Source organism: Ammospiza nelsoni, chromosome 11 (genome assembly GCF_027579445.1).
Source record: "Ammospiza nelsoni isolate bAmmNel1 chromosome 11, bAmmNel1.pri, whole genome shotgun sequence".
NCBI classification, from domain to species: domain Eukaryota; kingdom Metazoa; phylum Chordata; class Aves; order Passeriformes; family Passerellidae; genus Ammospiza; species Ammospiza nelsoni.
In genome coordinates, this window is record NC_080643.1 from 9,639,235 (window position 1) to 9,664,850 (window position 25,616).

General features: G+C 45.6%; 1 protein-coding gene across 1 annotated transcript in view; it reads left to right on the forward strand.

Annotated features, from left to right (window-relative positions):
• The window catches only part of GRIP2 (glutamate receptor interacting protein 2), an 80,948-nt gene that overhangs the window by 48,873 nt on the left and 6,459 nt on the right, over positions 1-25,616 (forward strand). Inside the window, exons 15-22 of the mRNA XM_059480018.1 lie at positions 8,038-8,104; positions 8,904-9,049; positions 9,340-9,484; positions 13,736-13,875; positions 16,015-16,191; positions 18,950-19,103; positions 21,999-22,119; positions 25,547-25,599. Coding sequence (XP_059336001.1) covers positions 8,038-8,104; positions 8,904-9,049; positions 9,340-9,484; positions 13,736-13,875; positions 16,015-16,191; positions 18,950-19,103; positions 21,999-22,119; positions 25,547-25,599 — 1,003 coding nt within the window. The remainder of the gene's footprint in view (positions 1-8,037; positions 8,105-8,903; positions 9,050-9,339; positions 9,485-13,735; positions 13,876-16,014; positions 16,192-18,949; positions 19,104-21,998; positions 22,120-25,546; positions 25,600-25,616) is intronic.

Here is a 25,616-nt window from a genome sequence, read left to right on the forward strand (position 1 = left end):
ATTTCCTTACTCACACTTGTGGTATGCTCTTTTTAAAAAGAATTTCCTGGGTCTGGTGGGACCCTTGCAAAAAGAGGTGGAGAGAGAAGAAAAAGTAAGAGGTGACCCCACAGCTTGAAGGGTAGAGAGGGGAAACTGCCAAGAGGAGAAGCATGAAGAGGGTGGTTGGGTTTAGAGGCAGTGGAAGCACTTAAAATTCCAGAGTTTCCCAGGAATTGTTTCATTTTACAAGCTCAAGCCATGCAGAAGGAGAGCCATGTGCCAGGACTTGGTATGCACTGAGAGAAGAGAACATAAACCTTTTTCATTTTCTCTCTTCTCTGCTCACTCTTAATTATCTCGGTTTCCCTTCTGAGCATAGTTTTTAATTTAAAGACCTTCTGGCCTCTTTGGAGAGGGTGCTTTAGGGGGGTGATCTAGGCAGATCCATCCCAGTTTTCTGGCTAACCTGGGGTCTTGCTATGCCTTTTGTCAGTGAATTTTTCCTGTATGGCAAACACATGCAGCCCTTGGATCACTCATCCCTCTCTCACTTCTGGGTAAAGTCAGTTGAATCATCTGAGGTTTGCCATGCCCAGAGACTGCCACCACCTCTGGTGTGAAGCAGAGCAGCTTGTGAGACTGCAGTAATGGGATCTCTTGTCTGAGCCCTCAGGAGCACAGATCCAGCTGTGTCTGGGGAGTGGAGTCGCAGGGGACACTTGGAAACTGGGTTTCATTAAAAGAGAAGCTATGGTAATTACCTCTTGACATTTACAGCATTAGTTAGAGAGTTAATTGGAGGTGTTCTGGTCTAAGTGGGATGATTCTCAGGAGTGACTGGAACATTGACAGGATGATGCCTTTGCACCTAGTGATATTTCTTGTCCCTCTTCTCAGCTTCTGCTATTTGTGCCACAAGGACAATCCTGAGAAATAACAGCACAGTGTTTAACATTTGGCTTGGTGGCAGTTAATGTCTGAAGACATCAAAGTGCTTTCTGAAAGCAGCAGGCTGTCTGTAATGGCATTTCACTGGTGGGGAGCAGTGCATGGTGCAGACTGTGCTGGGTTCCAACCTGCTGCCCTGCCACTGCCTTGGCATTCCAGCCTCAGGGAGCAACCCAGGATAATGGATCTGGTAGCAAAAGCTGGATTGAGCAAGGCCCTATTAAGTTTCAAAGTTTAGTTTATGTCTGGGGCTAGAGAGTAAAATGAACTTGGGAGCTGCTGGCAAGAACAGAAGTTTTTATTTGTGAAGTCTTATTTGAACAGGATCTGCTTCAGATATGCATTTACACTTCAAACATGTTTTTATGTTGGAAAGGTTTTAATTTCAAATCTGTTAAAAGAAGTGATTTCACACACTTTTTTGAAATCGCTGCTAATAGAAAGGAACTGACCCCTGGGTTTTAAATAGATGCCCATTATTCAACTACAAAGCAGCTTTTTAACACTATAATTGATTTGATCTTTTTGATTGCTGAACATGTTTGTAGGACATTGTTTAAGTAATGCACATGCATAAACCTGAAATATATTGCAGTTGTTTCCTGAGTCAAAGCCAAAATTATACTTAAAAATGGAGAAAAAGACAGACACCCAGAGAATGTGGTGGCAAAGATGAAATTCAAGCTTAATCCTAATTTTGTTTTCATATATTAGTCTATATAATCCTATGTCCACATGATCCTTAGCAAATAAGTTCATAATTTTTTCACTCTGCCTCTGACCAGGCAGATAAATATACCAGCTTCAAACATTAAAACCAAAGCAAGCAGCCTTATGTTAAGTACTTCCTGCAGAGACATGATGTGCATGCAGGAGTGTGATGCAAACAGCAACAGAAAAGAGGTAAAAATAACCCTTCTCTGTTTTGCTCAGTTCCTTTCCTCTCAGTTCTGCTGAATTGAGTGTTTGTGTAGATCTGGAAACAGCTTTTACAGCTTTCCTTCTGATATGGAAAAGTATATAACTACTGTTTTAAAGGGCTTGGTTTACTGGCCTCTTGCATTGGATTCTTGTTACCTACTCTGTAAAACTGGAGCAGCTTGAGCAGATGAGAAGGTGAAGGGGTCAGAAGAAGATCCACTGCACTGTCATGGCCACAGAATTGGGTTTATTCATGAACTTTATAGTCTAGCTACACTACAGAGGTAAGATGAGTTGCTTTCACTGAGTTTTACCTCTTGGCTTCAGCTGGCTTCTCTGTAGTTAATTCCTCTGCCTAGGAAGGTTTGCCTCTGCCTTCTTAAATGGGCAGAGGTGTTATGACCTCATCAGAGGAGCACTACAGAAATAAATGTGATCAAGTTCTTGCTGTGCTGTGGCTTTCTGAGCTAATTGGGAGATGGGCTAGGTAAAGGGTGGGGGGAGAGCAGGATTCTTGATGGATGAATTGGAAGAATTCATGTAATGGAGCTGGCTGTAGGAGGAGCCATAAATCTGCTGGAAATGCTCATAAAAGGACTGGAAACCCAGGAGATTTGTGTATGAGGAGGGCAGATGCTGCTGGTTCTGGGATGAACTTGCAGAGAGGGGCTGTACTTGTTCCTGGTGAGGGGCAGATGTTTGCTGAGGGCATTTAATTTTTCAGAGATTTCAAGGATTTCCAGAAAGAGGAGGCTTGGGCTGGATGAGTCTTCAGCTGTGGTGTGAGAGCATGGATGGGTTTCTTCCCCCTGCTCCAACACAGTGTGGCAAAGGGGCACAGCAAATCAAGATGTATGGTGGAAATACATGCATTTAGCACTATTTCCCTTTCCATTCTCAGAGGATGAGTACAAAATCCAAGGGGTGAGCCTCTCACTGACAGTGCTTTGAACTCCTGAGGGATCTCTGTGCCCTCAAGCCTCATTTCAGTCTCCTCAATATGCTAAATGACATACACTGAAGCTGCCACGTGTGTGCTGCTCCATGCACTTTGTCCAGAGGTGAAGGATACAACGCCAGCTAAACTCTCATTTTCTCTGAGAAAATACCCAGTATCTCAGCCTCTGTCTCAGAGAGAAGGGCATTTGCTTGTAGAGCAGCTACTCTGGCTAAAGCGCAGACCATACTCCTTTCTGCTCCAAGAGCTCTGAAGCTTACCTATTTGCAGCAGCCTCTGGGGCTCAGAATGGTAAGGATGCAAATACTGCTAAACTGAGAGTTTTGGCACAGGAATGTGAAGATTTGACCCTTGTTAGCCTGAACAACCCCTCTCCATTAGCAGAACCCATGCCTCAAATGCTCTGATCTTGCTGGCTGCAACCAGTTCTAATGATGCAGTTGCACCTTTGAAGGTTTTGTGTAAATCTCTTATAAAGTCTCCAGTAGTGAGAAGCTAATAGTTACGTATTCTCAAACGTTCAATACCTCAGCTCTTAAAATAAGGTATAGATTTGTTATTCCCTTCTGCAAAATGATAGTTGATTACACAAAAGATTACCTTTTGTATTGAGAGTTTGGGATTTTTTTCCTGTCTCAAATACCCTCTCCGAGGGCTGGTTGTGACATTCACTGTAGGGTAGAGATGTGTTGGTGTTGCTGTTTCAACAGATACCGAAATTGCCATTAATTTTAGATATGCATTAATGTTTTATATAGCTTGTTTATCAAATTACCTTTATATATCTTAACAAATCAATTCCTGTGCCCTTGGTGTGAAGCACTGCAGATAAGGAGGAGGCAGTATATCTGCTTTCAGGTGATAAAACCGGAATTTGGGTAGATAGATAACTTCGATTAAGTCGCTTAAGCAGTGTAATCACTGTCCTAGTGAGAAGATGGATCTCTGAGCCCAGCAAATCCAGTTTTGCTGGCTCTGTATCAGCCTGTGCCCTGCCACCAGCCCAGGCGAGCGTGTCTGCAGGCGGGGCAGGCTCAGCAGCCACCTGTCCTGCCCCCTCACTCACACTGCAGCTGATTCACTCCACTGCTTTTATCCTGGTGGGATGTCCTGATCTGGTTTTGCTACCTGGAGATTGTGAAAGGAAAAGGATCTGTGATGAGGCAGATATCCTGCTGGAGGCACTGGTAATTTATGCACCTGCTGCTAAACTTAATGAATGATAGAGGAAAATTTGGGTACTGAGGATTTGATTTTCACTGCTGCTCTTTGTAATCAATTCTGATTCACTTTTTTCCTCTTCTCATTCCTTAGCTATCCTGAGATTATTTGGTTTCTGACTTTGTTGTTTCCAATTCAAAAATTCTTCTTATTTAAATGTATTCTTATGGCATTATTACAATTTCTTTAATTACACATTGGCAGTGTTGCTTTGGCTTGGTCAATAATGAAGGGCATTTTTAGCAGGTTGATGCCTGTGAAATATGTGCTGGTGCTCCTTCGAGGGGAATAATTTACCAGCACAAGTCATTATGCATTCTATTAAAAACACAAGCTGGACATGTGTTCCTGGCCTCGTCATCCATCACAGTGTAAACACTGAGTTAGCCACAATCCCAGCAGAGAGACTGAAAGCAATTTATGAAAAGTAAATAACAGTATTGATCAATTCACCTTTTTATCACTGCCCTGTCACCACTGCCAAGCAGTGTTTTCATTTTGAGTTTCTTCCCCACCACATGCTTCTACCTTTACCAGCTGTTGATTTATGGAGCCTTCTTTGGGCCACTGGAGCAGATTTAAACTGTCTTTTGTACTGGTAAATCCACCAAAAATACAAACGGGTCTGAAAAAGAGCCTGTTTCCACCTGCAGTGGGTTGCCCTGGCAGATGGAGACCACAGCCAGGATGCCTGCTGAGAGTGAGCATGGGTTTCTGCACGCCCGCTCCTGCCTCCATCTCTTCCCTTGGCTTCCTTTGCTGCCATCTCCATTTCACACACAGGAGAGCAAAACCCAGAGGCAAGGCTGAGTGTCCAGACTGTGTCTTCCTGCAGCAGAGTTCCCAAGACAATGTCCTTTGAAGAGATATAACCACATTAACAGCAGAAATGAATGGATAAGGAGGCTTTATTCATCTGTGCAAATGTCTTAATGCCAAAGACCACAGCCCTAATAATGATGTACTTTAGGTTGGTGCTGTTTTAATTGCAGGCAAATTGGAAATTGTCTATTCAAAATCTCACCAGGGATTCATGAATCTAATGGCTCTGACCTCTACTGAGCCACCCCTTCAGTGACATTTCAGTCTCTCACTGTCAGACAGGCAGCTGTTGCATGGATAAACATTGTCACCCTGTGTGAATGGTCAGGATGGTTAAAAATGTGGGGCTCAGGGGTGCTCAGGGCAGCCTGATCCCAGCAGACAGGCAGGAAGCCCATCTGGACACTGCTGGGCTGCAAAGAAGGGCTTTGGGATGCCAAAGGTTAATTAATGGAGTCAGTAACCACAGGTCTTTAGAATGAACAACAAGCCTCTGTTCTGTGCTGTGAGACTTCATTATCTTAACCTTGTATCTTACGCCTCTTGAGAGAACATGGTTACTCTTTAAGTCTCTCTAACTTAATCTTCAGATTTGATGGTTTTATAAAGCCTTTGCATTTACATTAAGAAATTATGTATGTGGTGATCCCCCATCCCTGGAAGTGCTCAAGAACAGGTTGGGTGGGGTTTTAAGCCCAACCTGGTCTAGTGGAAGATGTTCCTGTTCCATGAGTGGAACTAGATGATTTTAAGGTCCTTTCCAATCCAAGTGTTTCTATAATGACTCTGTGATGAATATTTAGAATGTTTTACATTTACAAGGACTGCCATTTATTAAAGTTTGAGTTCTCTGTTGGTAGAGACAGTTGTATGCAGTTGTATATGGCTCTTCCATTTAACTCAGGTCTCAAGGAAATCTGTTCTGAGAGCAAAACTTCTAAAAAAAGTCTGCGAACAAAACCCAGAATGAATTTTACTTAAAACTTGCTTTGTTCTCTAATGGATAAAGCACTTGGTTTGTTATCCCTGCTTCTGTCATGGGAAGCTTTTGCTGTGTTCAGTGCTGACACCAACTGTGGAGCTTCAGAAGGACAAGGTCCTGTTCTCTGCTCAGAAAGTGACTGTGTGCAGGATCCCCCCACATGCCACAGGACTTGCAAGGCAGACATTGAGATAAACAGAAATCTGCTGAGCTTGAGGCATGTTGTTGTCTGTGCTTTCTTACTGTTTTTTTTTTCGCCCCTCCCTCTTTGCTCTCTTGGTGTTCATGGTCTCTGGACATGTTGTTGAGCTGAGCCTTGGTCAGGTTAGGGATGGCCAATCCCAGCCCACCACCAGGACAGGTTAGGATCCTCCCTAACCCCTTTCTGTCACACTGCCTCTGCTTTGAAACTAGTAAACAAACCTTGCAGTGAAAAGCATTTTTGCTAACCTGGATTGTTTTGACAGAACCAGGCTAGGGAGTGATTAAACATGCAGCAATGCCACCTGACCCAGGGCTTAGGGTGTGCTCAAAGGGTCTGCCCTCACTGCTGCTTGGACACCACTCTGTACACCTCTGTCAGCAGCAAATGCATATCCAATACTAAAAAGGAGAGCAACAATAATAATTGTACATCTCAATCCCTGTGCTGTTAGTCCATGGTGTGTGGCCTTCTCAGTCAGCATGGAAATTTCTGCATTGTTTTTACCTGAACCTCACCCTTACTCCCACTACTCAGCTTTGCCCAGTGTCTCTTGTCCTGACTGCAGTCTGGCCCATGCTGTGGGCAGGCTGAATATAGGCACAAGCCCTCTGGGCATCTCCACAACATCTTCCTCCCTTAGATCTGCAGACAGAGCACAGCCTGAGTGTCCAGTCCAAAATTGTCTGGTACCAGGCTCCAGTAAAACGTGGGGAAAATAGTTCCCCCAGGCTCTGTACCATTCAGCAGTCACATTGCTGTGACTATTATAAAATCAGTCACAGTCTGCTTTTTGCTGTCTGACCTCACTGTGGCTCTCAGCCCTGCCACGACTGAGATTGGCTGTCTTTTTTCTCTCTTTAGTACAGAAGGTTTGGTTATTTCTGGGAGAGGATATCCTTAAAGGTGTTGGGTTAGACATATGTTTTCAAATTTCATAAATGAATATAAACAACAGAAAAATCTAGAGCAGAGAGGTTGGTAAACACTTACTATGTCTGACTTTCTGGGTGCTCTCTAACTGCTGTTCAGGCAGGTGGATCTCTGTGTGTTTGTGCCACGTGCCTCACAGATATTTTAATCTCTGCCCTGCACCGGATATGTTCAAAGGCTGTGAGTTTCTTTCTTCCCACACAGTTTTTGTGAGAAGCTGAGAAGCTCTGTCAACTTTAAATGAGGCAATGCAATTCCTGTAGCAAGGCAGGGTGGAATGGATGCTCTTTCTTGGTGTATGTTCGGCATGTGCATGACAAGGAGGTCAGGAGGAGTTTGAGTCATAAATCTCTCTTGGGTATCTCAGGAGAGCAGCGGGTCTTGCAGGCAAGTCTGAAAATGTAAATGCTCCCAGAGATGCGTATTCACATCTCGTGGGCTGAAAAAGTTATCAAGGTCAGCCAGGAGATAGGAGCTGGAAACCACCCACCCCTTCCAGCTCCAGCACAAACCACCCCTGATTCATCTGGTTGTATGATTAAGTGCCCTAGAGAGCTGAACCAGCTGAAAAACTGAGCTGGGTTATTTTCCCTGGGTTATTTTCCACCTGGAAAATTTCACAGCCCACTTTACTTGAAGAACACAGAAATGCTTGTATGGAGTGCGGGGCAGAGCTGGGTGCTCTCCAGCAGCAGTGCTAATTCTGACTGCAGCCATGGCCTTTGGCTCCCTTCTTTTGTATGTGAGGGGTGGTCAGGGGTGTTCAACAGTGCTGGGACTGGCAGTGCCACCTCTTCCTGTTGGACACCACACATCTGCTCCTTCAGGAGTCCAAAGGAAATTACCCTGGGCAAAGGGCAACGAACAAAGTGCAGGGATTTATATTTGTTTTTTTTTTTTTTCCTTTCTTTCTGGAGAGGCTTCCAGAGTTCAGCTGTGAGGCATCATTTTGTGATGGGAATATAAATCCCCTTTCCTTATGGCTACTTCTCCCCATTAACTCTCCACCATCCCTGTCCTAGACAGCAAACTCACCATCAGGCTTTGTACCGTGTGTCTCTTTTGCAGCTGCAAGCAGAAAGCTGGGGGATCCTTTGATCATCTCTGACATCAAGAAGGGGAGTGTAGCACACAGGTAAGTGCAGGATTTTCCATCTGTCAAACCCACTGCAAAATGGGTGAATGTCTACCAGAGAAGCTGAATGTAGCCCAAGCAGTAGCACTTGGGTCTGGATATTTCCAGAATCCAAGGAGATCTCAGCACTAGAGGTTTTTCTTAGACCACAGTAGGGTTTGCAATAAATTTTGTCTGTATTGAAGTGAGTAGAATTGAGAAGATGACCAGGGCACTGGTTTAGATGTCAGCTGAGTCTCTAGGAGATGGATGTTTAATATTTAAGAGCATGTGGTAAAAGGCTTCATATATCCCAGGAGGTGCTATGGCTCATCAGGTAGTTTGCCATGTCTCAGCTCCTGCTTTGGTGAACAGAGAGAGTGAATTGTGGGCACTGGTGGAGAACTGTGCAAATAACTCAGGATTTATTGACTTCCCCTCTGGTCCCAAGACCTCATAGCAAGGCATTCAGAGGAATTTAGTGTGTCTGCATTGCTTATTTCTAAAAGTGCCCACACAAGATTTTCCATAAGGGGTAGAATATCTGTCAGTTAAACATCAGGCATTTTCAGGGTTATAGGCAACCCAGGATATTTATCTAACCTTCCTGGCTTGTTCTGTCTGGATGCATGCTCTACACAAATTTCCTCTCTTTAAAATTACAGGTGTAATTTTGTAATTAAGCTCATGGTTGTTTTCCAGAAAATATCAAGGACAGTAAAAAGTTAACATTGTCATTTCCACTGCAGAACTGAATGTGTTGTGGGATCTGAAAGGCAAATACAAATGTACTCATAGTTTTCTTTTCCTCTCCATGTAGAACTGGCACCTTGGAGCCAGGAGACAAGCTGCTAGCCATTGATAACATCCGACTCGACAATTGCTCAATGGAGGATGCTGTGCAGATTTTAAGGCAGTGTGAAGACCTGGTCAAATTGAAGATTAGAAAGGATGAAGATAACTCTGGTACAGAAATCCTCATGCAAACTGGTGCCTGTCCACTGTAATGACATTTCCCAATAGGTAGTGCAAACTAACAAAGATAAGGGCTGCTGCTATCCGGTCACCACTTTCCAATTGATTATAGTCTATTTTTGTTATTCTGCCCTTAAGTGATGTCTGGAAGGTTAAAATCCTATTTGGTATGAGTGTCACTGAAGACTTCTGGCTTTTGCTTCTAGAGGCTGCAAGTCTTTCCTATGACTACTTTTATTTGGGAAATGACAAGAATTCAGCATTCCTGTTTTCTCTTTCAGACGAGCAGGAGACAACTGGTGCTATTATCTACACGGTGGAGCTGAAGCGATACGGGGGCCCTTTGGGAATAACCATCTCTGGGACAGAGGAACCTTTCGATCCTATTGTCATTTCAGGCTTGACTAAACGAGGGCTGGCAGAGAGGTGAGGTTTGGGGACAGAGCAGTTGAATTGATTTGAGAAGGGGTCTTGAACCATGCCAAGTTTCCTCTGCTGTCATGAACTCTTCTTTGGTGCCTTAGTCTGCTAAGGAAGGAAGGTGCTCTGAAGGTACCAAGTGACATGAAGCAGTGGTGGGGGCTGTGCTGCTGGGGCAATGAGAGGGATGCTTGAGGAAAGTCAGACCCAGTGAGTCAGGTGAATTCTGCAGCCAGGAATACATATTTATTTGCCCCTCTTCCACAGTGGTGCTTCCTGGTCTGGGATTTGCCATGCATGCCTTGTGTCAGGAGAGTACCCATCCTGCCTATGAAACCTCCATAGGCTCTGTCCAGGACTCCCCTGTTGCTAAACTGGCTTATGGCCATTGCAGTGGTGTGTCCTGCTGAAACCAGGGATCTCAGGTGTATTCTGACCTGTCCTAGCTTCTTGCTCACTGTGTTACATGTGAGGTATCTCAGTGCAGGTTGCTGTGCCCAAGCATCAGACATTTATACTGAATAAATGTAGGAACAGATTTACCTTCAGTCACTGGGGAAGTTGCTGTGTACCTGGGTCTGAATATATGTGGATGTGTGGGATTTAAAAGATCAGGACATTCCTGAGAGTGTAAGTGGAGCTGAGTCATACACTCTATCTTAATTAATCTTTCTATACGGGAGCTGTGACTTGTAAATAGATAATTTCAGCAGCCCTGACTCATGCTTCTCTGAGGGTCTCTTACTTTGTGCTGCTGAAGCAGAACAGCAACAAAAAACCCCCTGAACAAACTGGTGTAAAGTGCAAGACCTTGGGGACGTTTGACAGCATATCTGGCCTTTTGGTTTTTTCTGTCTCAAGACCATGCTCCCTCTTAGCTGGGCTGTGAAACAGCTCCGTGTCCTTTACTGCAGTGGGTCCCCAGAGCTCTCAGCACACTCCTGTGCATTTCCATTCCTTCCCTTTGGGGCAGAATGCAGAAGGTCTGTGTCTCCTGGGAACGAAGGGGATGGACTTAATCATTCGTGATTCTTCTCACTGGGGATTTTATATCACTGCCTGTCACTGCAGAGTTTGATCTTCTTCCCTATAAAATAGTAGCCACAGAGTATCTAAGGCTTTTCTATGTAGCACTTCTGTATTGTACCTGCAATCCAGCATGAGAGAGGTTAAGAACAGCAGCTCAAATGCTGTCAGGTGTCAGAAGACAGGATTGTACCTTTGTTGATCTCAGTTCCCTTTGCAATTCCACGGCTGTTCCTCCTTTGAACTCGGACGCACATCGGTGCCTGTGCCCAGGAATGCAGTGCGGGCGAGTGCTGCAGTACCACTGAATTTTGATCAGAAGAGAGCAGCCAGTGAGCAATGAAAAGCCTTGTGAGAAGAGTGATGGAGCTGTTCAGCATGCTCACTGTGGCTGAGTAGCAGATAACAGCATGGGGACAGGCAGCACAGGGATGTCTCTGGGTAACCTTGGCTCCCTGTGGGGAGGGTGAGGAGCACTGGGATGAAGGCTGCTTGCAGGAAGGGTGCATTATTTCTCCTGTGAGTGAGAGAAGGGGATGAATTGACCTTGTCAAGGGAAGAGGGGTGCTCCTAGTGCCATCCTAAATTGTCGCTTTCCTGATGTCTCAACCTTTATCTGTGCCACAGATGCCCTTAGCCAGGCTCTGATTGAAGGAGGGGGTCTTGAATCCAAATCCATGCTCGTGTTGGAGCACAGGATATTGTTCAGCAGCACTGACACTGGGACCTGATCCCAGTGTCTGATAACAGGAATGCACAGGCCATTCTTGTAGAGGCACAAGTGAAAGTCTGCTCTGCATTTTGGGCTGCTGGCAGTGGGGGAGGCAGGGTGTCCTCTAAGATTTGTCACACATCTGTCTGTGGGTGACTGGCTGCCTAAGTCAAAAAGGCTTCAGAGTCAGATGATTTAAGTTTTATCTTGACCTTGAACAATTTTTTTTTTCCTCGTGTCTGATCTTACAGAAACCTCCAAAAACAGCTCAGGCTGTTAGAGTGGTGTGGAGCTGTGGCTCTCTCCCATGTTACTGTCTGTGTCCCCTCCTTGAGTGCCTGCATACAGCTTAAGCCTGTGCCACAGGACTTGTGCTTTCCTTCTTCTTGACCAAGGGAGTGTGCTGAACACTGAATTCTGGTTGAGGTGTAATGGTTCTCCTAGAGCAATTTCTGGCTATTGCTGACATCTTAAAGTGCCAGACCAGCCTCCTTTAGTGCCACCTACTCAAGTAGATGGGGGTGGCTGTAGGAGAGTTTGGTCTAGGAGTATCCAGCAGCAAGCCATCTTGGCAGGGAGGAAAACGGATGGTGACCCTACTCACGTGCCACGTTAATCCCTACAACGTGCATGCAGTCACCTCTTCCCCAGTGCTTGCTGAGAAGTTCTAGCAGCCCCTTTTACACCTTTCTGCTTACCTGTTACTCAATTCTGCTCTTGCATGTCCCCTCTGAGCAAGAAGGGACATGCAGCCCATGGCTCCTTGGGTGTTTGAGGTGAGTTAAGGACTGTTGGTAGTAATGGAGAGGCACCAGGTCACTAGCTGGAAACTGCTTTCTCTGTCAGTCCTGCTCAGCTTCTGTCTGCCTGGCCTCACAGCGGGGGGGCTGAGAGGGCTGGACTTTGGTTTGCTTTCTCCCCTTTGAAGAAAACTACCTGGCTGAACATGACCTTTCTCTTTAATTGTTTCTGTATTTTTTCCTGCTGAGAGACTTTCACAGTTACTGCAGAGCCATCATGTTGTTCAGGGCTGGGTTGGGCTGGTGTCTTGGATGGATGTGTTCCCATGCTGGGAAACCTTTGGGACAGCAGGAAACCCTTGAATGCTGAAGCACTGCAGTGAAAAAAGGATCTTCTGTAAACAGCCAGCAGTTTAGTTTGATTTTTTAAACTACAATAGATGAAACTTTTAGGACAAATCGTCCAGCCCCAGTTTCATCTGTAATTTGTAATCTGTAATGTGTTTGAACACAGAAATGTTTGTTTCCCTGACAACTTTTCCAGGCTGATTTGGGTGGCACAAGATGGACATCTAGTGGCTGGTGGGACCATCATGGCACTGCTGAGTTCCTCAGCAGCAGCAGAAGCCTGAGCAGTTCTGCCTGCTGCTTGGCTGCATTTCCTGATTTGATGTACTTATACTGGATGTTTCACAGCAATGCGTCTACAGAACTGTGATATTCTGGGGAAAGCCAAGCAGCTGTGTTACCTGCCTTGATATATCAAATTCCAGTTCTGCAGGAACTCTCTGCAGTCCAGTTTGGAGATGCAACCCGAGGGAGACAAGTTGCCAAAAAGGACAAAAAGATATTGCAGTCCAGATTTTCATCTCCTCCTGACTCCATCACAGAGGTTCCTGATAGCAGAACTCCCACAGTACTTGAGGAGGGGGTGGTTGCTGCTCTTGTGTGCTGGCATTTGGGAGCTGGAGGGTGAATTTGGGAAGCTCAGTCCAGCTCCAGGCTTGGCAGTGGCAGTGGACACATCCTGCCCTGCCTGCTCCTCCCAGAGCTTCACTGGGAAGAGGTAAAGTGAGCCTTTGTCTGTGAGCAGACAGAGGGGAAGGATGGAGAATGGAGAGAATTGCCATGACTTGTAGTTTCTTCATGCCTGTTGCTGAAGCCTGAGGATTTGTCTAGGTGAGAGCAATAGCCAGTGCTGGAATGTGGCTGAGCAATGAAACACAGCCTCTTCCTGAGCTGGTGGAGAAAGTCACAGGGGTGTAGCTGAGTAGGGTGAGCTTTAAGCACACCATTAACTGCAGCTGGTTCAGCTCATGCTTGCACACACATGAGCAATTTTGTTGATTTGTTTTGGTTTGGGTTTTTTCCAATAGGTTTCTAGGTTTGTCTCATAATTTCTTTCCATCAGGGTGATCATGTCCTTCAGTTCCATGTTTGATGACTGTGTTGGACTCCACATACTGAAAATGTTTGTGCTTTTAACCCCGTTGCATTGAAGTGTTTTGTCTCTAAGCTGCTCTGCATTCCCAGTTCCCAAGGGGCCTGGGATTTGAGGAGCTTATATGTTCCCATGTGTATTTGTATGTCTGTGCCCATGGAAGCTGGGGAAGAACCAGATTCCTGATATGTGGTGAAGAGGAATTCACAGCTATAGAGTGTACCAAGAGGGAACAAAGACATATTTTAAAGTGTTCATTTCTTCTAGCAAGAGCTGAGTGTCCTGTCCTCCAGAGGAATTGCTTCTCTGGAGTTCCTGACAATGCCTTTTCCCTCCAGAACCGGAGCCATCCACGTGGGGGACCGGATCTTGGCGATCAACAACGTGAGCCTGAAGGGCAAACCACTGAGCGAGGCCATCCACCTGCTGCAGATGGCAGGAGAGACCGTCACCCTCAAGATCAAGAAGCAGACAGAGAGTGAGTTGAGGAGCTGGGTGGGGAGGGGGAAGGCTCACCCCAGCAGGGACCCTGGGCCATGGAACAGGCACTGCTGGGCGGTTTCTGTCCTGTTGTGGAAGGTGGGATGAGGCAGTGTGGTCATGGGCATGTGGGAAAATGTGTGTTTCTTGAAATTCAGACTCACAGATGAAAGAAAGGCAACCCAAAGCCTCTCTGTGGTGATGGGAAGAGATGAAACAGCAGGTTTATTGGCAATAGTAATTTTTAGTTCAGATTGAAACCTTGTACTTGTTGTTGCTTCCCTGTCTGTGTTGGTATTTCTTACAGAAGTGAAGCAGAAGTTACTTTTAGAAGTATAAGAATATGGGATTTTTTAAAAAATATAACCCTGCTAAATGAGCAAGGAGACTCTGATTTGGGAGAATCCATGAATTTCCCACACACCCCCAATCTTTAATTCAACTTTTTGAAAACAATTGACAATAAATCTGTTACACTTCTTTTCTTGGCTTGGGGTTCTAAGATCATCTTTTGAAGCATCTAACTTCATTCTAGGGATCCCCTTCTGATTTCTCTGCCAAGCTCCCTGCGGCTTTGAAGGTGTTGTTGACATAGTATAAAAAAATCAGAAGCATACTTAGTACTGGCTAGTCACTGTTTTTTTTCATTCCAGTCTCTCCCACCCCCGGTATTTTCCCTTTTTTTGGTGCCATGCTTCTGCAGTCTGTAGATTTGTCTGGACTTACCCAGCCAATGGCCCACAGTGCTGTGGGAATTAGAAGAAATCAAGAGATAAACCTTTCTAAGCAAGCATAGCCTGTCCTGCATCTGAAAAAGTGGAATCACTCTTAAACATAGAACCTCTATAGACCTCAAAGCAGTTTGCAGATATGTGGCAATGCACCTTTTTTACAAATGGATGAAGAGTGGGCAGGGAGTAGGGATGTAGCAAATAGAGATAGAACTGGAGAATTGATTCCTCTTCAAGAAGCCCCAGTCTCTTCCCCTGTTGCCAAATGTCTTGGTCTTTGGTCTAAAATGCTCTTTTCTCCCCCTGCTGACGCTTAGCATTGTCACAGGCGCTTGGTGAAATAATTGACATGCAAGTGCCTGTTCGAAACTCGTTAATCATTCTGAGAATGAAGCAGGTGTAATTGAAATTTCAAGGTAATCTTGAGTTAATCATGGTGAGCAATCTTTTGAAGGCTTGGAAAATAGGAACTTTCAGGACACCAGGCTTTGTTTGGTAAAATAATCTGTCCTCATTGACAAATGCAGACTTTCAGAGGGCTTTTTATCCCTCAGGTCAGAGATCCAGGGTGTGGATGGCTAACAAGATATCTAATCAACAAGAGCTTTAAAATACTCAGTACAAAGAAGTGCTTATGCTGAGAAACCATTCTTTGCATAGCTTTTGCCTGAAAGGAAATTTGATGTAATGATAATAAGAGCCTGTTAGCACTAAAATAATGAAAGGGAAGGTCTGAGCTTCATCATTCACATTCAGCTCCCATTTTCCAATCACTGATCAGGGGAAATTCTGCCTCAAAATACCACACCCAGGAATTCCACTGTTGTCACATGTGTGGGAGACTCTGGAGAGGTGGTGATCAGCTTTGAGTTCTGAGGTTGTACAGTCGTGGAAGAGGGCTGTAACTTCAGCAGTGGTGGTTGTCATTGGAGTCTAATAAAACAACTGTTTGTAGCCAAGTTTGCAGCCAGCACCTGCCCTGGTGCTGCTCTGAGTATAAAGGAGGCCCTCTGAGTCCAGAGAAGCTACAGGGTATTGCTTGCAGGAGCCAACATTTCTCTGGGCAAGGCTGTTTGGAGGAAGCTTCCAAATGTACAGGAAGATGTGCTTGTGAATTGAGATTAGGTCCCAGCTCTCTCATATGTGGTAATCCTCAAATCCCCATGGCTGCTCCTTGTATTCTATGTGCTAAAAACTCAGAAAGGCATTTTTTCTTGATTTAGCTTGAGATAAGGATAATGCATTAAATCCTTTCAGCTTCATTGCACATGACTTTCTCAGCTACTTTTGAAGAGCTAAAGAGGCACTTTAAAGACTTGCAGTACCTGGCCTTGCTTCCATGTCAGCATAAGCTTTTCCCTGAGGCTTGCTCTTCGTGCCTCTAAAGCAGGATGTTCTGGTTGCAGAATCCTACCCCAAGAAGTCGGGGAGCATAAATGAAGTGAGTGACCCAGAAGATGACCTGACAGACTCCCAGAAAACTAGCAAGCTGTCTGAGATATACTCCACCACAATTCCAAGCGTGGACAATACTGTGGAGTCCTGGGATGGCTCTGCCATTGATGCTGGGTACGGAAGCCAAGGTAAGCCAGGGTTTTGTTTTCTTAGGGGTCTCTGCTCTGTCTGGGTCTTGTCTCTGAACAGGAGCCAAAGCCTGTGGCCTGACCACATTTGTACGGCCTATTGCTTCCAGAAAGGAACAGAATACATTTCAGAATGCACTCAAGTGGTGCTTTGAATTGGTGTATCTCTTTAGGCTTTTATTGGCACATTTGTTCTGGCTTATATGGCATCACACTGTTCTCATAATTTTCAAAACCATTACAGCACTTTATAATTCTCATAATCAGAGACAGTATTCACTGGCCATATGTTTTACAGAGTATTTGGTCCATAGCTTACTTTTATTTCTCCAGAGAGGCCTTGTAGGACATAATAATCCTCCTCAGGATGTTTTAAAATCCACTAGAATGTCTTGTGACTAGAAGCACTTGCTTAACAAAATAATTAAGGTAATACTACAAGAAAGTATCTCTCTCTAGTGAGTGATCAGATGAACACATCTCTTCAAGGTCAGGTTTATTCAGCTGTAGCTTCCAGCAGATGTGAAACTGGAGTAGAGGATACTCTATGGGAATATATTTTTACTTGGAGAAAAGCCCTGGAAAATAGCTATACCAGTTCAGATTTAGTGATGTAAGCTAGCATTAGCCCATGTTGAAACAAACCAAAATCCTGAATCAACACACAACAGGAAACTGGTGGAAAGGCTCCTGTCCAGAGCAGAATGTGAAACCAGGGAGGGATGCTGCCTGGTGCTGCTGCAAAGTGTGAGTGTGCTGGGCTCACTGCACTCTGGCTGAGTTCAAAGGACAGCACTGCCCAGGTGTCTCTTTCCCCATCCATGTGTCTTCCTTCAGCCTCTCTTCATCTGAAGTCTTAATTAGGGAGCCCAGTTGGGACTGGAGGCTTCATTAAGGAGGAATCCCCTGGCCTTCACAATGCTGCAATCCTTCTCCATCTAATTGAATGTTAACACAAGTTGGACACTGGGAAGTGATTGCTTTGCCGGTAAATTGAGAGCAAGTAATTGAGCACAGCACCCCAGGGAGCCGGGCTGGTGCCAGGCTGCCCAAGATCCACACACTGCAACTTTGCTTCAGGGGCTCTCTTGTCTTCTCTGCTAATTGCATTTGGCTGCATGGTGGTGCAGTGGTGCTGGCTGGGAAGGGGGTGCTGGAAGGTAGGGAGAAGGGCTTGGATGGTTGCCCATGGGATGGCACAGAAGGCAGGGTGCAGGGAAACCTGTGAATCAAAGAGCCTGGAGATTGGGGGTTACACCCCAAATGGAGAACTACAGATCAGGCTCTGCAGCCTTGAAGGCTTTTAGGTTCGTCCACAGGAGTAGGAGATTGCTCAGGGAAGGATTTTGGCAGGGAAGCTGTGCTGGGCCTGGTGGGAACATGCCACCAGGTGGCTCTGAATCCCAGGGATCCCACCCTTCTCCCTGGAAGGAGGAGGTCAATCTATAATGACTCCAAGTGACTGCTCTGGACACGTGCCCCTGTGCCCAGCCCAGATCTGCTGCCCACCCTCTGCAGGGACCTGCATCCAGGGCCCCTGTCCTGCTCTGGCAGGCAGTGAGTGCTTCCCACTGCTGTAAGATGTTGGCAAGCAATTTTCCTGGGGCTTTCTGCAGAGAAGTCTAACCTTTAAAAACACACAGAGGAAACAATCAGTTGAATGAAATAACAGACCTTGGCATTTTCAGAGAAAGTGTTGGCATTGTCTTTGGGTATTTCCAGCACTGTTAGCAGTTTAGGACATCAAGTCTCCCTTAATTACATGTTTCTCCATTACTTCTTCCTGTTTGCTTGGCACAGTGTGTGATGGGAGCATATGGTGCTTCTTGGAAAGGCTCTGAGGATTTCTCTGAAACACTGAATGGCCAGTAGGAGGTGGGCAGGGGACTCAGGAGATTTATTTCTCCTGCAGATGGCACTGACACTGCTGAGGAATGGTCTGTTTTGAAAGTTTTCTGTTTAGGCATCTTCTCATGAGACTTGAGGATCTTGTGACTTGGTAGTGATGGATTTTCATCTCTGGAGTAATACACTGCAGTATGGAAAAGTCCATGGGGGCAGATGTAGTGAAACTTGTCTGATTTCATACTAACAGTCTGTATTGATCTCCTGTCAAATGTGATAGAGATGAGCCTCCTCTGCTCTCAAGCCAGCAGAGCTTTTCATCCTATTCCTTGCTTTTCACACACACGTCCCTGAAGCAACTTCCTATATCTGCACCAGCTGATTCCAAAGACATGGGAATTCTGAGAGAACTGGCTGGCAGCTCTTAGGATAAGAGCTGTTTTTTTCTTATCACCACCACTGAGGGAAGCTTGTCAGGATCTTCCCTTTGCCCTTTGAAGAACTTGTTGTATTTAAAGGTGACTGATTCAACTACATAATTTCTGCTGGGTTCAGTGTGGAAACAGGAGCTATTAACCACAGCTGGCCCTGGCTGGAGGCAGGATCTGCATCTGTGTGTATGCGTACTCCCAGGTCTGTGGATCCCAGATCCACACCATAAAACTACTGGGAAGCAGGGGAAAAAAGGAGAAATGGGGCATCCCATGTCAAAATCCTGAGAAGCTGCTTTGGTTAAAGCCAGAAGAGGCTGGAAGAACTGCTTTTGAATGACTGAGATGGAAAATGTACAGTCCATGTGATCTCACTTTTGGGACCTAGGGAAGGAGGCTCTCCTGGCTCTGCATGTCCTACTCCACTTGGGGTTTCTGACCAGGTATTGCCCTCTCTCTTCCTCCACTCCTGGCTTCCCTAGGTACCTACATACCCCAGGCTGCTGGCATAGCCCTCCATCCACACGAGTGGAGACACAGCAGGCAGAAGAGCAGCACCCCTCCAGCAGACCCCAGGAAAAGCTATCCCTACATGGATGGAAGCTTCAGTGAAGATGACTGGGACAAGCCCAGCAGGTAAGGAGAGGTGGGAGGAGGATGGAGGTGTCTGGAGTGTCAAGGCACAGGGACAGGGGGACATGGGAATGTGATGGAGTGGCCAGTAATGTCCCACTTGGCATCAGGGAGCTGTGGGGAAGGATGCTGGTGGTGCACCAGCTGTGTTGGGCCACCTCCCCATTGCCAGGTACCCTGAGTGTAGCTGTGTGACAGCTCTGCCATGGCCAGGTGACATTTTGTGTCTGGAGTTAGGGTGGTCTCAGCTGCATGGACCACAGGTTCCCTCCATGTTTCTTACTCCTGCCATGTAAAGGCTGCAGTATTTTTGTAGCTTAGGTGTAATAAATAGACATGGTCAGGGCTGTCCCTCTATGTGTTGGCCAGGCTTTTTTGAGTAGGGATGCAGCTTCACACCAGCTCAGTGCCACAAAGCAAAAGAGGCCAAGCAAACCCTTGGAGGACCAGTGTGAGGTTGCATATCCATGTTAAAATCTACCAAAACTTTGGCTGGATTCTCTCTCCATCACACTTTGGCTCTTCCAACACTTCAAAAAAAGCTGTACTCAGTGGACATGGTCAAATTAATCCCCAGTTCAGCATGGGGAAAATGCTGTAACACCTCCTGAGTTCAGGGAGGCAGCTGCAGCTGCCCTGTGCTTTGGGTGGAAATCCTGCTGGATCTGCATTGGCCACAGGCTGCCCCTCACCAAGCCACACATAATGGAAAAGCCCCATTGCTTCAAAACTTCCCTCCCCTCAACATCCTCCCGAGTCCCCACAGTTGTGTGTGTCGTGTTGTTACTGTCGGTTCTTTTTTCTCCTATCTTTTTTCCTTAACTTTTGTTTGTCCAAACAAAACCCTTAGAACATCTCATGGCCATTTCCACCTATTTAAAGATGATCAAGCTGGCAGGAAGGCTGGCAGCGCTGGAGACTTTGTTCTTGTTTTGCCTCTCAGCAAGAGCCAGCTCACAGAGGTCACTGCTCCCTCCTGGCGAAGCTGCTGGCAGCTGGAGTTGGCAAATCTGAGCCCTTGAAACCCCCATGTCCCTAATGAGGACTCCAAGCCCTGATGTCAAAGTGCAAGTGAGATGGTTCATGCTGCTGAGCCCTCTTTATTAAAGAGAAAAACAAACCCTGACAGCCTTTAGCCTGGAAGAACCTGCTGACCCAGTGATGTGGGAGCCCATTCTGATTCATCTGTGTCCTGGATGTGTTTGTGTATTGCTGCTCTGAAAGGCAAGATTGGTAACTAGAAGGGACATTTGCCTCTTTGGGAACCTGGGAGCAGAGGAAGGAAATGAGTAAGGGGAAAAAATAAAAAAATTCCTTTTTGGGGAAAATTTTGGTTTGTTTTTATAAAGTCTTGCTGGGTGTTTATTTGACCTTTCTGCCTGGCATAAAGGCTACTGTCCTTTAAAAGCTGATGAAAGATAGGGGGTGAATTTAAAATACAATAAGCCATATCATGTACTGCTCTCTTCAGGAAGTCCATGATCCCACAAGGAGCAAAAGGGTGTGTGAGTGAGTTTCTGCCTGCTACAGACTCCCATTTAAACCAGTGGATCAAAGGGAAAGTGTGTGCTAAAGACTTTGCAGTCGTTAAACATCTGGAAAAAAAAAATGGGTCATTATATATTTAATGGAGGCCAAGCTCTCTGTGACATGTTCTCAAGTAAAATGTTTTGACTTTATTGAGTGGCTGTGGTGGATGAGTTTCCCTTCCTGTCTGTGGAGCTGAAGACCATTAAACCATGCAAGATACTACCACAAGGTGCAGAGCTGGAGCATCATCCATGCAGCTCCTTATAAGATGTATAAGATGCATTAGGGCTGCTCCAATATCACTGTCCCCTTGGGGCTCTTCCCATGACTCATTAATGGGTTTATTGTGGTCTTGATTTAACACCACAGAGAGTTTCCTTCAAAAGGCTCCTGTTAAACAGAGCACTGGTGGTCTGAGTTTTGCAGTCTGGTGTTCAGTAAGCAGTGTCCAGCATCACCTGCTTTTTTGTTCAGAGGATTTCACCATGTTTAATTGCTGTTTGATTTGGAGATATGAGACTTGACCCTGGTTTGTGGTCAGAGATAAAAAGTGCTGCAGCTGCCAAGGTGGGGAATTGCAGAACCCCCAGCACACAGTGGTCACATTAACGTGTGTTTGTACCAGCTTGAGAGAGGTTCTCTCTAACCTTACTCTCTGTTGTAGACAGAACTGATGGCAAAATTTACACAGCTGTAAGTGCCAAGACTGTTATACAGCAAAAAAAAAGAGAGACCTCCTGAAAGTAACAGCTCAGTTCCCTGGCCATCCCAAAGCAAATGAAACTCGGTTTGTATGGGTTGTACATGACACTGTTGGTACTGCTGGCTGTAGTGTGTGTTTGCTTGTCCAGCCCAGGGCAGTCATTTTTATATACATCTTTGCATTATTTACTCTCATAGAGACCTAATGTATTTATCATTTTCTCACCATGTCTGTTACCCTCTGTGTTTTTCTCTCTCTTCTCAGGTGTTCTGTGTCTCAGATCTGAGCTCTATCCCATCAGCCTTTGTACTAACAGTCTCTGAGGCTCCTGGTTTACCCATAATGCATCCTTTTTTCTTTCACTTCTCTATTTCACCAAAAGGTCTTCCTAAACCTACAATCTTCCTACAGGCACTTTTTAATTTACCCTTTGAACTTTGACATTACTACACCAACTTAATGCTTCCTTTGAAGGACACTTGCCCCGTTAGTAAATGCATGGAGGTCTCGTATGTGGACTCTTGTTTGAAAAGTTCATATTGTTTGCTTTTGTATATGAAGATTCTTCAAGTCTGCTTTTACTGGTGAGACACTTGCTGTAGCCTTGCAGCTTTCACCCTGCTGCAGAAGAGTGCTGACAATATTTGGTTCCTACGTTACAACAGATACCCCAACCGCCAAAATGGCCTTGAGACCACTCATGAGGACAATTTTTGGCGTGTTTTTGGAGAAGCTTTGGAGGATTTGGAAACATGCGGCCAGTCTGAACTTTTGAGGGAGATTGAGGTAAATCACTTTCTGAATTTGTTGCTGACCTGACTGTTTTGCTATTTCCATAAATGTTAGACTGTTTCCCCAGATGTTACTTGCCCATAACATCCCTTAACTGCCAGTGGTACGAAGAGTTTGGGTTTAATTCCTGTCAGGCTTTGTGCTAATGGGTAACTCTGCCTTATTAGACATCTGGTTGTGTGTGCTCTTTCCCTGAGCCCATGTCTTGCCTGCCAGGAACTCCACGCCCTTTTCACGAACCATTGCTGGCCAATTATCTTCACATGACTGTTGGCAGGCCTTCCCCATCCAGTGGTAAACCCTCTGCTTGGGAAGATATTGTCTGTCCAAAGCACTTGAAGGCCAAGCAAGAGGAGCCTGACAGGCCCCCATTGGGACTGGAGCTTGGCTTGCTTCAAGTGCCGACAGACACACGTACCTTGCATTCAGCTGTCACTCTGCCGGAAACTTTCAGTGAAATAGGTGATTGGAAGCTTTTCAGCCAGCCTTCCCCATGGAAAAATCTGAGAAAGTAATTGCTTCCTGCAGAAATAAAGGTGTTTCCTCTCTTCACATACCACTTTCTCTTTTCTTTATCCAAAATGCTTTGGAGGTCATGTTATTGTGTCCGGTTATAGGATGAGGAGCCTGGATTTCTAAGTCTTGGGATGCAAATAAAGGGCCCTCTTGAGACTGTGAGCAGCAGGAAGCAAACCTGCCTGGCAGGATGGGGCCTGTGCTGCTCCCTTCCCTAGTTCAGCTCCCAAAGCCTGAACAAAGGAGCAGGACCCCATAGGACCATCTCTCCCTGTGCCCTCCAGGTGCAGAGAACTGGGGAGAATTCTCTGGGTCATGCCCTCCATCACTCCCAGTGGGACTGGTTTTCTGTACACTTGCATATTGCAGAGGCCTCAGAGAAAAAAAAGGCAACTTCTGACTAATTGAAGGTCGAAGAGGAAAGTCCTGTTTTGGTTTGTCTTGTGACAAGGGACTTGCTAATTGTTCTTTCCTCCTTGATCCTTAGCAACTGTAAGTGGAGGAGGAAATCTCAATTAAATTTATTGCGCTGAAGCATGGAATGCTGTTTTTATTATCCTAACTGCTTAAGAAAATGCTGACTTAAAAAATCCCACAACACACTCAAAATCCCAAATCCTCAGCCCTCTCAGACTATAACTTTTTCCCTTGATCATGTATTTCCTGGATCTGAATGTATTTAGAAATGAGTTTAGGCAGCAGTTGATGACTGCTTAAGAGAAAGTGCCTCTCTGAAATGATGCATAAATATTTCTTTTCTGCTGGTATTTAAATACAAAAGACAGGATTTGTTGGACTCTCATTTGTTTTCCAGGGATCTGTGGTGCAATTGCTGTTTTATGCTGTTTGGAGCTTGATAGATATAGAAATGTTTTTAAACATTTAAAGGAATCTTACTGAAAGCTGAGCACCTCCAGGGTTTCTGTGTATTAAGCATGTTTCTAGAATATTTTGAAAGTTTTGAGGACAGAAGGGAAGTGCTCTAGTTTTAGCAGGAATCTGTTGGGTTCAACTCCCCTTTTATCAAATCCAAAACACTACTGATCCTTTCCTCCCTCTCCATGTGCTCAGCCTTTGTGAAGTGTGCTGTGGGATGTGCAGAGCTCACTGAGGCCTTTGCTATATTGCAGCTTTCTTAGCCCCAGCACTCAGCCTCCTGTGATTTTATGACCCTTAGAGATTTGATTTGTTTGTATTTTTTTTAAGGCCCTTCATACTTTGATTTTAAATAAGAAGAGGAGTCATGCAAGGTGACCCCTGATAGTCCAGAAACAGGTTCACACACAGTCAGAATCCAATTCCAGGCTATGAGTACGGGAAGAAACAGGCTTTTTCCAGTAAAGTGTGTGTCTCTGCTTTGCTTTGAGGGCAGCCAAGACATGGGAAAAAATAATGCAGAGCAGCCACAGGCTGGAGAAGTCTGGAGTTGCCCTTTTTGCTGCACTAAACCTAAAGCTTATGGAAAACTTTAGGAAATTGCTTATGATGCTGCAAGGAGGATTTAAATGCCGTGAAGATGGAGAAGGAGCCCAGTGCTGTTGGGTCCTGGTTGGTTGGGTGTTTGCAGCCTGTGGGAGAGGGCAGTGGCATGGTGTGCACAGACCTTTCTGTTCTCCCTGGCTCTGCAGAGCTGGGACAGCTCAGCACATCACCCTGGGGGCTGAGGCTACCAGAGGGCAGTGACCAAATGTACCCTGGCTGGCTGTGCTGTTGTTTGTTAGTCTGCCTTTCAAGTATGTGGTAAGTCAGTGTCCTTCCACGTAACAGGTATTTGAGTTTTGCCCAAACTTGAGCTGATCAATTCATGTGTGAAGACCTGAAAAGTGCAAAGATGAAAGGTTTTCTGTATTTTATCCAACCCTTTTTAGGATAACGTGGGTAGTGCTGGCATTTTCCTGCTGCTACCATAATTCATTTTATTTGCCTTTGTTCCACCCTGGAGCAAAGAGCTGGGGGGTCTTGATTAGAGATTTAGTTGGATATTTCCCCTGTGCACAGGAGCAATTGCTCTTTGACTTGCCACATTTAGTGTTGAAGAATTTTTCTGCCTGCTCCATACCTTTCCTTTAATTTCTTCTACCTTTTGACATTTATTGGCACTGCAGACCCTTTGAACTTGAACTTTGAAATTACAGGTTTCATTACACTGTTCAAATGGACTCTGTGACCTGGAGCCAGCTGAGGTTCCACAGACTGGATTCTTGACTCCTTCGTTAGCTTTGATCAACATAATCTCATTAGTGAAAAGCATTGCCAAATGGAGTCCAATCTACTTAGGGGCATCTTTTAATGGATGCTATCAAGGATGACCAGGCTTAAATACTACTTAATTTCATATTTTTAACTCAATTTTGCTCAGTGACAGCTCCTATTTACTGACAGATAAAATCCTAATTTTTGTGCTGAATTGCCCTCAGTGGAGTCCAAGGCATTCGCTCCCCTGGGCCACTGCCAGCACTGTGTGATGCTGGAGAAGAGCTGCAGCCTGCAGAGGTAGGCTGGAGAGCCAGGCTGACACTGGCTCCTCTGGGAGCTCCCTGAGAATGGTGTATTCGTGCTCCTTGACTCAAGATGGTTCATGCACAAGATGAGGCCTGCCTGGCCCAGTTGGTGTAGAAGGGCTCATGGAAAAATAAGGCAGTGCTTCACAAATGCTTCCTTCTGAGATTAGCTCCCTGTTGGGGTGGGGGTGGAGAGCACAAAGTGGCTCAGCCATAGACCTGGAAGCAAGCTGCCAAGGTCTGGGAAAGGATCTTACAGCCAACAGGAAGAGCCTCTTGGTGTTTATTTTCTGATTAATGGGAGCAGTGGTGCTGCCGTGTTGTCCGTGGCGCTTTGGTGGCCGCGTGGTCCCGCTCTTGCTGCTGCTGACTCAGCAGAGTGATGCTGTGCCCTCGCCCTGCAGGCATCCATCATGACAGGGAGCGTGCACAACCTGGGCTTGGAGGGCAGCAAGCTGCTCCTGGACTCTGTCA